This window comes from Xyrauchen texanus, chromosome 14 (assembly GCF_025860055.1).
Source record: "Xyrauchen texanus isolate HMW12.3.18 chromosome 14, RBS_HiC_50CHRs, whole genome shotgun sequence".
Lineage (NCBI taxonomy): Eukaryota > Metazoa > Chordata > Actinopteri > Cypriniformes > Catostomidae > Xyrauchen > Xyrauchen texanus.
In genome coordinates, this window is record NC_068289.1 from 41,199,358 (window position 1) to 41,212,261 (window position 12,904).

Here is a 12,904-nt window from a genome sequence, read left to right on the forward strand (position 1 = left end):
AACTTTTAAATAAATAAAATAATGCCTACATTATGTTCCATTCTGTTGTTCTCTTGTCCAGAAATTTTAGAATGCAAAACCTCATCTTGTGTAAACATCCAGGGCCAGGTGAGCCTGTAATAATCCCATAATTACACAAAATGTGTCAACTTATCGTTTAAGTCCATTTTAAAAATATGTACTGTAGTTTTACACGTCCATAGAAACCAGCCCTCGGCTGAGATGAGAAAAGATGCCAAAATTCCAACTGTTTGTGAGGGTTCGCAGCGAGCACCTCTTGTCTAATTAGCATGCTTGGTTGATGGGCACCCCACTGCGCTCTACCGTTCCTCACACTGGCCTGCTAAGGAACTTCCTGCTGCTGTTGGATCTGGACAAATCCAGACAGGCTGATTACAACGGCTGGATTAGCACAGCAGAGACGCACGCTCTTGGGGGGGTGGGGGGGTCGTCCATAGTTCCCGACATTTTAGTCATTGTAATCTGGTCACCGTAACAGCTACCTGAGTATAAACACATGCGGTACAGTGTTAACCGCACAGACATTTGAAGGCAGGGGCGTAGATTCTGGTGAGCATGGGGGAGGAAACACCCCAATAATCAAAACAAGCTAGTGCAATCCCCCCATTATTTATACCATGATCAAGGGAAACATGTAAATGCTTTGCGCTCAAATTAAAGCTGAAGTAATTGCTGCGCCACTAGCACCAAAAACAGAACTGCAAAAATGAACAATGTTTTCAAAACAGCTTTCTGAATACGCCCCTCGTCTGCTGTTGTTTAAACAGCCAGATAGTCCCGCCCTCAACTCACGCCATTGGTTGAGTGACATTGTTGGGGCAGGTCTAAGCGGGTTGCTGAAAACAAACCAAGTAATGGCTTACTTACAGTTGTCTCTCCATATTAAGCGGGGGATAGAAGAAAGTAAAAGTTACATACTTCAAAAGAAAGCATTAAAGTAGTGGTATAAAAAAAACCTTGGACGATTTTCCATCATTGGGCTATTCAGTTTCGATGCCGTTCCGTACCGATCCGAGCTGCAAAATCAGGATTACAGTGGACTGACTGACATGAGTGGGTAGAGATGTCAACTAAAATACAGGACAATAGGGAATTTTTCACTCTTATAGTTTCTTTTTCCATTGTGATGCTTTTTCCACCCAAAAGCTACAGGAACTGTTACACGCCATGTTCAGAATCACTTGGACTGAACCATTTCCCTCATATTCAGTGTTGGCGTAGTTAATGTGTTTTGGCTTTGCAGGGCTGCACTGCTCTATTGCATAGCAACACATCCTTCCTGTATTAACCCAAGACAAAGAGCAGCTGTGAAACAGCATCTAGCAGATGTTCGCTGAAGCTCAAATCTGATAATGCTAAGACGTGATTAAAAACACACTGATTTCCACTCACTGATTTCTGATTTGGCTGGTGGGGTCCCGTTCAGTCCCTCTAGAGAGTCGTTGCTTTCTTCGTCCAGAACGTAATCGAAGTTCAAGATGAACATCATCACAACCCCTTCTTCGTTCTTCACCGGGATGATGTGAGTGTCGCACAGGAAGTCGGACCCTAAGACAAAAATGAAAGTAGTTTATGATAGTTTTTGAAAGCCCTAAATGTGTTCCACGTGTTTCATCTTGTTAATTTGGTTGTTATCACCCCCCCGTCTGCTGTCTAGATTGCCTCTAGTGTGTTAATGAAGACACACGGCACAGTTGTTCAGATTGAGCGTCTCAGTAAAGATTCACTTATATTGTTTGGAGAGGAAAAAAAAAGATGGAATGAAAGTGAATGGTGACTGAAACATTGCAGTATGTTTTTCAGTGAAGCTGCGGTGAAATGATGTGTATTGTGAAAAGCGCTATATAAATAAAACGGACTTCATTACAACTTCTTTTGTGTTCAACAGAAAAAGAAAGTCATACTGGTTTGGAACAACTCAAAGGTGAGTAAATAATGACAACATTTTTATTTTTAGGTGAACTATACCTTTAAATGGGGATAAATACAATGTATTCAGCATCCAAAATGGCACTTTTGAATAATTTAGATCTTTTAGTTTCCATATATGAGATGAGTCAGATTCTTTAAGTGAAACTGTACCTGCGGTATCACAAAAATGTGTAAACATTGGGATTTTGTTCCTCGTACTTTTGTTTAGGTGTTGTGAAATATTCCATATGTGTCGCCACATGGAGTTCTGAGGGGAGAAACTTTGTCTGAGATAAACGTATGATGGTCATTTTCTATTAGGCTAAACATGATTTGAAGATGCACATGTCATGACAGATACATTTGTACATTTTTATTTGAACTGAGCATATCAGAGAGGGTCAGAGTATCATTTTTGAAATTGGATTTTAAACAGTTTTTTTTTAAATTTACTTATTATCTTGTGCTTGGCGAGGGTTGGTTTTTGGCCCTGAATGCACTTATCACCCATCATGCGCACAGTTTTACACATCCCACACCCCTTGAATGTATCTACTATTTTGGCAAATTCTATTCCTTTCAGCTATTAATAAAGGTGTAGAACTTTCAGCAATACATACTCAGTAACACTTTAAATCCATGCTGCATAATTCCAAAGAATTGCCCCAAAATTAGCACAGAAAATGTGATAAAAGTTTGCAGATTCAGATTTCAGTTTAAATGTAAATTAGTTAAATAAGTGTTCATAGTGTTATATATATATATATATAATTTTTATTTGTAGTTTTTTATTTTATATATATATATATATATATATATATATATATATATATATATATATATATATATATATATATATATGGAAAATATATATATATATATATAACACATTTTATATATATATATATATATATATATATATATATATATATAATTTAAATTTTTTATTTGATATATATATATGTATATATATATATATATATATATATATATATATATATATATATATATATATATATATATATATATATGGAAAATACATATATAATTTTTTATATATATATATATATATATATATATTTTTTCATATATAGTGTGTGTGTGTGTGTCAAACTAACAGAAGGTCACATTAAAACTGACACTTTTATCCAAATTGACTTACAAATGAGGAACAAAACAAGCAATATTTTTTAATGCCTTTCAAATTCTAGACTTTATTATTGTTGCCTTGTCCCAGATCTAGACGTTTATATTATTACAGTTTTTCCAAAAGTCAGAATACTTGTTAACCAAAGTAAAAAAAAAGCATCAGTGTATTTGTATTGGGCGTCAAATCAAGCTGTAATCTTTCCAAATTACGCAAAAAGTGTGAAAATATTATTTAATTGTGTGTATTTGGGAAACATAAAATGTTAGCTATGAAATTAGCCTTAGCAAGACAAAAAAACATCAATTTTAATAAAAAAAAATAAAAAATAATAAAAAAAAATAAAAGATGAAAAATTTAATTTCAATTAATGTAATTTCCACCAGAGAATTCTATTAAACATACTACAGAATTTGAGAAGTGCTGGAAATTACACTGTGGTGGGAATTGTACTGACTTTAATCTCCAGTGATGTACGTACATACTGTATATACATGCATGTATGTTAAATTAAAACATGTTTTAACAAGACTTCACTTTCCTTTCTATACTTTTACCATTAACGTAAGGCACTAGCCAAGCAGCTTTCTAGATACTGGCATATAAACCTTCATTTCTTGATAGTGATCAAACCAATTTCATCTGACTACTAATTTAGAGCCCTTGTCAAACTAAACCTCTTTTGTGAACACCTCTAAACCAGATGTATGATACTAGAGGTGAAACTTGAGGAAGTGACTAAGTGATGGCAGTTTATCGAAACAGATGGTACATTACAGACAGTTGCTCCAACAACCATGTAAGAAAGACGAAGTGCAAAGCAAGCGGCCTCTAGTGATGCACACTGGAGGATATGATTGTGGATAAATGCGGGGAATCAGACCCAGAGGTCAAAGGTCACAGCCTGTGCTTCTCTCTGCAGGCTTAGCCCTGCTCGGCTGGCCTTATTCGGCCGCTGAAGCCACGTGGCCACACCAGAGACTTAGTGGGATATGACAGGCAGCAGTGTAGAACAGCACAAAACATTTTGTCCACTCAATGATTTCATTTTCAGTCCATCTATCCTTATCTCAAACTCATTGAGTCCTAAAAGCCCCTTTATTGGTGAACAGATATGGAAAAAAATGCTTGCCCTCTCAGGAGTCTGATATCTGGTGCGCTAAAGGATTATAAAAATGTTTGGCCGTCTGACCATGAAAAAATGGTTGTATTTTTCCCTCAAAGTGCTTTTGGGGAATGTCAGTGAAAATAGATTGTAAAGTATGAGAGCTTGGGCTAAAACGTGACTGAAACTCTTAGGGGTCGAGCAATATCGTTTTTATTTTAATAACCAGTGCTGATATCTAGACAGCAAGATGGCCAATGGATATAATCGGCCTGATCTTATGAAAATCACATGACTGTGGCGACATTTGTTTTAAATAGTACGTGATTCCTTATACATATAGTGGTTTTAAATCAATAAAATTGACCTCCCTTCCCAAAACCTTAAACCTAAACCTAACTGATAGTGTCAGAAAAAGCAAATGTGAGATAGAAAACCCAATTCATGTCATTTTGTGGTGCTTCTATGACACTTTTGGCTCACGTGTGGACTCGTGTGCTCTTCAGTACTCGTATCCTGATCCTTTACATCACAAGTGCAACGCTCAATCAGTTGAGCTACCGTGCAATTTGATCACACTCAAACAAGCTTGTAAATGTTGTTGGTTATATAATGCAAACGATAAAATGAGTCCTGCACTACAGTAAAAGTGTTTAGATGTCATAAGATAGCATTGTGTGAGGAACGGGGCGAAAGTGAGTGTTTATGTACTGATAATCTGCCATGTATTATATCATATAATGGACCATAATATAATATACATTTTATGATTCATTTATGATTTGGTCATTTTAGAGATAGCACTAAATGGGCTTCCTCAGAAGGGTGGCAGGTTTCTCCCTTAGAGATAGGGTGAGGAGCTCAGTCATCCGTGAGGAGCTCGGAGTAGAGCCGCTGCTCCTTTGCGTCGAAAGGAGTCAGTTGAGGTGGTTTGGGCATCTGGTAAGGTTGCCCCCTGGCCGCCTCCCTAGGGAGGTGTTTCAGGCACGTCCAGCTGGGAGGAGGCCTCGGGGAAGACCCAGGATTAGGTGGAGAGATTACATCTCCACACTGGCCTGGGAACGCCTCGGGGTCCCCCAGTCAGAGCTGGTTAATGTGGCTCGGGATAGGGAAGTTTGGGGCCTCCTGCTGAAGCAGCTGCCCCCGCGACCCGACTTCGGATACACGGTTGAAGATGGATGGATGGATGGATGGATTCATGCACTTCATGAATAATTTATAACTGTACATAACCAGAAACAGTATTTTATTGACTATGTCAATGACTTTTCTGTGATCTTTAAGGTTTTCCATGACTGTGGGAACCCTGGGTTATTGCCTGATGCATAATGGCTAAATATCGTTCTGGCCGATTAATTGGTCTTTTGTTAGTTAAAAAGCCTTTAAAATAGTTTGAACCAAAGTTCAAAATCATATTATTGCATCTGGCTTTAAGGCTTTGTAGAGCAAAACAAATATGAAGAGATCTACCATTATGCACTCCAAAAGAGCAGTGCTTCACAATATACTTTCACATCATGTGATCGTTCAGAGCCCCCATACAGCCACAGTGACACCCAGCAGGAAGCAAATACATCACCTTTTATACCTAACAACATTATTGCTGATATAGGACACATGCACACTTAAATATGCTGCAGTAAGCATTTCCTGCATCCTTAGTAGTACATCAACGTCAACATCAAAGACAGGCATCATTAAAACTTCTAACACAGCACACAAAGGAAAATGGAATAAATGAGGTGTGGAGAATTCTGCGGCAATTTTCCTCAAGTATAATTCAAAGCTGATGTTTGTTATTGTTCTGATGTTAAAATAGTCTTATCCCAGCTGAATATGCAGAGTCAACTATAAGTAAGCTATTTGTAGGTTGATTTCTATTTAATATGTAAGACTGTGACTCTGTGGTGATTTGAGCAACCATTCCAGCATGACATAGCAACATTTGCATGATTTTTGGGGAGGGGCTTTCTGTTCTGATTATTATGTTGGCTTGACAAAGGTCAAGTCTCCACTAATATGTGTTATGAACTAAAACACATTTTTTGGCTACGTTTACACCAGTTGGACTGTTGGAATTACTGTAATTACAAGATGGCAACTTGATGAGTCTGCTCTGAACTGTTCGCAACCTTAAACTGAGGCAACATCCACACTAATCCGTTTTCAAACTCTGTATGCTGTTGTAGGGCGGATGAGAGGTAGGTTTGCCACCCGTCCCGTATTTAAATATGAAATAATGCAACCCATATTGAATCAATTTGGGACTTGATTTGCCACGTATTAAAGCTGGTCATATAGCGTCATGGCAAAATCGTTAAAGTGGGACCACCCAAGCAGTTAAAGTTAATTTAACTTCGATATTCGTTGTAAATTTTACCTACGGTGGGTAAGGGGCCATCTGAAAAGTTCACACATTAAGCTAAAACTCTGGAGGGGTTGTGGTAAAGGGACAGTCTGAAAACTCAACAACTCTAGAGAGAGTGTCCCTTATATGACAACTTCAAAAAGTGGCAACCCTAATAAGAGGCGCACAAAGACGTGAATGCTTTTAGAACGGTAATTCTGACATGACATGAGCTGACATTGGATTCGTTTTTTTTTTATCCTTAAACCAAGACCACATTTTTTTTACTGTAACTTGTTTAAGAGCTTTCAAGCTACATCCACCAAAATTGGCACAGACTTTGAAACTGTTCTGGAATATTCTGCTTTGATTTTTCTAACCGATCGGACTTTAGGTTTTCATCCATCCATCCATTCATCCATCCAAAAGTTCAAGTACTTCGGGGTCTTGTTCACGAGTGAGGGGACAATGGAGCGGGAGGTTGGCCGGAGAATCGGGGCAACGGGGGTGGTATTGCACTCGCTCTATTGCACCATTGTCACGAAAAGAGAGCTGAGCCGGAAGGCAAAGCTTGCGATCTACCGGTCAATTTTTGTTCCTACCCTCACCTATGGTCATGAAGGCTGGGTCATGACCGAAAGAACTAGGTCGCGAGTACAAGCGGCCGAAATGGGCTTCCTCAGACGGGAGGTGGGCTTCTCCCTTAGAGATAGGATGAGGAGCTCAGTCATCCGTGAGGAGCTCGGAGTAGAGCCGCTGCTCCATTCCGTCAAAAGGAGTCAGTTGAGGTGGTTTGGGCATCTGGTAAGGATGCCCCCTGGGCACCTCCCTAGGGAGGTGTTTCAGGCATGTCCAGCTGTGAAGACCCAGGACTAGGTGGAGAGATTACATCTCCACACTGGCCTGGGAACGCCTCAGGGTCCCCCAGTCAGAGCTGGTTAATGTGGCTCGGGATAGGGACGTTTGGGGCCCCCTGCTGGAGCAGCTGCCCCCGCGACCCGACTTCAGATAAGCGGTTGAAGATGGATGGATGGACATTGACGGAATGTTCAAACAGGCCAGGCTGTCAAATTCCAATTGTAAAAAATTTAAATGTAAACAAACCCACACATAACTATCTGTCTATCTTAATTTTTTTTTAAACTAGTTTAAACTTTCAGACAAAGGTTTGTCAATCCAACATCAAGGTCTGTCTTATCTACTCAATAGTGGTACAGATATGACACACTCCATCTTGATAGAATACAATTGACTTTAATTAAACTAGTTAATTTAGATGTTACATGTCTATGTTATTTGACAAAACTTTTTACAGAGCAGACATTTAATGCAGAAATGGATTGTCATGAATCTGTGTTGCATTCTTTCAAAATACAGCATTACAGCCTTTTGAACTTATGCTAATGCTTATGTTAAACACATCAATGAAGACTTATTCAGAAGATTTAAATGCTCCACAAGACATACTTCGCAAAGATGGGATGAAATTCAAAATTTTAGCTCTTATGTAGACAACATTTACAATTTCTATGCTCAAAGACAGCTTTCTTCTTCAGGGTGGACACCTGATGTGTGCTGACAGATCAAACGGTTCTCACTGTACAACATGCAAATTGAGAATGTCTGTTCGGCTCAGTCTGGACTTGAAAGGCTGAGGGACATACGCTCAAATTACTCTCTCTCTCTCTCTCTCTCTCTCTCTCTCTCTCTCTGGGCAGACACTGTCAGTCGTGTTCATTAGCAGTATGCTAGCTGTCTTACTAAATATAGCTAGCTTGGACTGGAGTGCATTAGCAGTGGCAGGTTTTTAGTGTTCATTCTTTAGTGTTACTAGAGGTCTCTTGAAATATATTCGACATCCGTTTAGATGTTTCCATTTGTCAAGATATTCATCTGTTTTGTTTCTGTCCATAAGAAAGAAAGATTGAGACAATGAGATTAAACGGGAGTCAAACCACACCGTAAATTCATCTTCAGCACATCAATGGTGTTAAGGTTAAGGTTAGGACTCTGTGGTGGCCAAATCATGAGTGAAAATGGTTCCTCATGCTCCCTGAACCTCTATTTCACAATTTGAGCTAGTACTATACTACTTTGCAAGCATCATAACAAAGATCTAATGTCCTGATGAAGGTAAAGTTGAGGGAAATTGGATCAAGACTCAAGAGCAACAATCACACCAGTGGGAGACAGACAAATGAAGACTACGTTTTATTACGTTTTATTTATTTTTAAAACGATCACTACAAAAAAACAAATCCTTATTGGACATTCACACTGTTTGTGTGTCTGTCTGTGCTTTTTCAATAGTTGTTTTTGTCTGTTTATTGCATTTTTCATTTGGTTTAATTCTAAACGTTATATATTTAGTAATCTTAAATTACTAATTAGTTGTGCTGTTTTTTTTTTAGCTTTGTAACTGTCTTAGACAGCATGTGAAGTTTTTGCATTTCCTTGAGACACCTGCGTTCTGTTAAATTCATTGCGCATGCGTCTAGATTTTTTTAGCACAAGAATGTGTTCGTTATAAGCGGTCCCATAATCAGCATTACTGTCTTGTTTTTTTATTAAAATTATCTAAACATTCTTATTTTTTTGAGAAGCAAAATTACATCACAGAGCTCAACGCTAAGGATTTTTTCTACTGGCCCAGTCGGGCCAGTGCTTCAGATTTTAACTGGCCCCAACACAAATATGATAAAAAGCTGTTTTTACCATCATGGCTTTAAAAATGTGTCCGAAGATAATAATTTTTTACATATATTATGCTTTTAAGACAATGTCCCCCCAAACGGAATCACATTTATAATTTGCAAGATATGATATGTGCCTTATGTAGTCTCATATTCCCATTTACGTGATATGAGTGCGAAGCGATCATCTGTGTTCGGCAACTGCTTTCGGGTCCTTGAATAACGTATAACTTGGGAGTAAGGGCAGCCGGTGGACTTTCTGGTGCCCTCCTAGGGTAAGATGGTGCCCCCCTAGGGAGTTGGTGCCCTATGCAGACTGCGTAGTCTGCTTATAGGGAGCGGCGGAAGTGCTTAAAATGTTGCGTAAGACGTGCAATCCCATTACGAAATTCATTAAGTGGGTTTTTTTCCTTCTATTTTCTACACATTGGTAACAGCTGCTGCTAAGACACTTGGAAAAGAGCGAGGACAGTGCTAGGAGAGTGCACTTGCATGCAACTGTGCCTTGGCGCGTCCAGTATATTATGCGCTCGCGCATCTTTGCGAGCTAAATAGAATCGCGCTCACTCGTCGGTTAGAATACTTTGTTCAGCTCCGTGTAATTGTGCTCTCTCACTTGTTGTTTTCTTGCACTAATGTTATAAAGGCAGCACTTGCCTGATCGGGAAAGTGACAGTTCTAGCAACTGTCCCGAAGCTCTGGCCCCGGGCCATCGGGCATTCCTTAATTGTCGAGCCCAGCATCAAATACTAAGGGCTCTATTTTCATGCCTACGCTAGGTGCATCGCAACGACATTGTGCTATGTCTTATCCAATTTTCTTGAGCACAAATTTTAAGCACACTTTTTGTGCCAGCACAAAGCGCAAATTTATATTGCATTTTTATTGCATTCTGTGCCTTTACCATTTTAAAGGACCAAAGAGGACCTTTATATTCTCAGTCCTCAACACCTGTATATATACACACCCTGATACTGCATTACTGCCTGTCGTTGTGGAGTGGGCAGAAATAGTTTTGGTACCTGGCTTGAATTGAGCTTGAATCACTGTGTATCTGGGTATTGAGAACACAGGCAGATGGACAAACGGTAGTTCAATAAAGAGGTCTCCTTGCATCCTGTACCACGCTGAAAGTCACCCCTAATCTACAAAGCCTGCCATATCAGCCCTGTCATATATGCTTGTACAACTGTAGTAAAGCACAGTGATTTAGAGGTGTCCTGTACAACATTTTAAAGAGAAAATTAACACTTTTACTCAGACTCATTTCTACAGACACTTTCGTTACTTTTGAGTAATTGTTTTTAAACGGTCAAATTGGTTTAAAAAGTGGACTGTATGATTTGTCTAGGGAATCGATTTGTGAATCTGAATCATGTGGGGAACACTGGATGAGAAGAATGAGAAGAGCCTGTTCATGTCATTTTTAATCTGTGTTTTTGAGCTACTTGAACTTTTACTTGAGCACATAAAGGTATCTTTACTTTTAATTACAGTAATTATGACGATTGGGTACTTTATATAATGCTGCATTTTCCGAAACTTGGGCATTTGAAAATCTTTTGGTTTCACACCAACCAAAAATATTTCACACCAACCCGAATGGCATTTTTATTTTCATATTGTGGTGACGCAATTGAAAGCATTTTATTTGTTTTCAAAAGAAAAATGCAAAGCTCAGTTGTGAGGATCAGAATGAACTCATTTCACGTTTCCAGAAAGTTACACTTCACATTTAAACTTCTATAGCGTTGAATGGGAGATCTCAGCACACACACACACACACACACACACACACACACACACACACACACACACACACACACACACACACACACACACACATATACATATATATATATATATATATCTCAGTTAGTTCCAGTCCTCAAATCTGATTGGACGAGAGACGCTTCACATGAGCACTGATGGTGTGACAGCATCAGCACTCGGACGCTTCACTGTGTGTGTCTCTCCGCTTGTGTTCCTGCCGTTCTAAACTAAAGTGTAACAGTGAATATCTTTTAGGAGTTACTGTATTTTGGAAATTACATGTGTTAACCAGCAGGTGGTGGCAAAAGATCATTTTTGTGTGTAATATGAGCCAGTTGGTTATGTAAAGTGAATCCGTAAGTCATTGCTTACATAGAACAGCGTTCTCGCTCGTATTACCACTACATTATTTAAGATAGGACATTGTTTTAAAGGGCTTTAAATGAACTATTTCAGGATTAAGGCTCATCACAGCTGAGAGACACACCAGACTGTTTGATTACAGAACTCGAGGCACTTTCCAAGTTTCCACATTGGATACACACTGTTTAAAATGGCGGAGGACATCGCTGTTTCTATAGTGAATGACTCTTGCGCACCTGCTACCACGAAAAAGGGAGAAATACCCCCTCTTGGACACTGAGAAAGCCGACAGCATCTCTGCTTGGGAGTGGCAACAGATGATATCACACATGCTCCGTCTCTCTCTCTCTCTCTCTATCTTACACACACACACACACACATAGACATGCACACACCCATCAATCATCCTTGCTTATCCAATAACTTGTTAGAAACAGCACAAGCTGTGATACTATTTCTGAAGTGAACTTTTTTAATTACTAACAAAGGCTCAAACGCATCATTTGTTTTGAACCAGCTACGACAGATTCTGATCCGTAGCATAATGAAGTAGTTCCATGAACAAATGCGTTTTTATGACTGTACTCGGTTTTTAAAAAAAAATTGAAATGTACTTATTCATTGAACTGTTGTATATAAGCAATATCACACTCGCAATCATGCTATATGTCTCTACATCATCACTGCTGTAATTAGCTTCGGCACTCATGCCTGCGGCTACATCACAGCAGTGCTTATATAGGGTCATATCGCACTCCTGCTCGTGTGATATTGCTTAAATATATATATATATATACGTTTTTTTTTTGCATTCCCATTTGCTCCAGCAGCAAAAGAACAAGATCCCCTTTTACGTTTCCATGATTTTCCAAATAAGGGACATCATAGATGAGATGGATAATGGCAGAAAGACGAGAGTAAAATGCCAAATGTACAGTCACTCCCTCAGCAGCGCTATTTGAAATCCCATCACAGCATTGGTCACTATTTATTTACCCTTGACACTCACATTAGAACCTCCACTGCTGCCTTTGTCTAGTGTCAATGTATCCTATAACATGCTTCATGTTACGAAAGTCAGGTAACAGAAGATAACCTTTAATCTTTACTTTACTGTACCTTTCGGTTTACATGACCTTATCTTAAGCATTTGATCTGTTTCTGATGTCTGAATCAAATAATTACTCAGAAATATGTACTACAGAAAAATACTAAACAAAACCAGACTTGAAACAAATGTAATATTTGTTTAATGTTTTTATTTCACACTTGACATTGAATAACTCGTGAGTTTGACACTGATTCTGTTTGACTGGTTCATTAAAAAAACATCTAAAAAGAGTAATTCGTTCATCTATCGCATAAAAAGTGCGATTAATTCTACAAAAAATGTACGCAAATAATCGTGTCCCCGGACCGTAATAAGAAAGATTCCAGATCAATTTAAGCTTGAAGTACCAGCTGTTTTCTCCAGGGGGCAGTAAGTGAAACTTCAGCTGTATAGGCAACGTGCAGCTTATCCAGAGAACAAACCAACAGCAAGC

At 38.8% G+C, this 12,904-nt stretch overlaps 1 protein-coding gene across 1 annotated transcript in view; it reads right to left on the reverse strand.

Annotated features, from left to right (window-relative positions):
• Positions 1–12,904, reverse strand: part of LOC127654732 (potassium voltage-gated channel subfamily H member 7-like) — a 115,659-nt gene that overhangs the window by 76,403 nt on the left and 26,352 nt on the right. Inside the window, exon 3 of the mRNA XM_052142053.1 lies at positions 1,414–1,569. Within this exon, the coding sequence (XP_051998013.1) occupies positions 1,414–1,569 (156 nt within the window). The remainder of the gene's footprint in view (positions 1–1,413; positions 1,570–12,904) is intronic.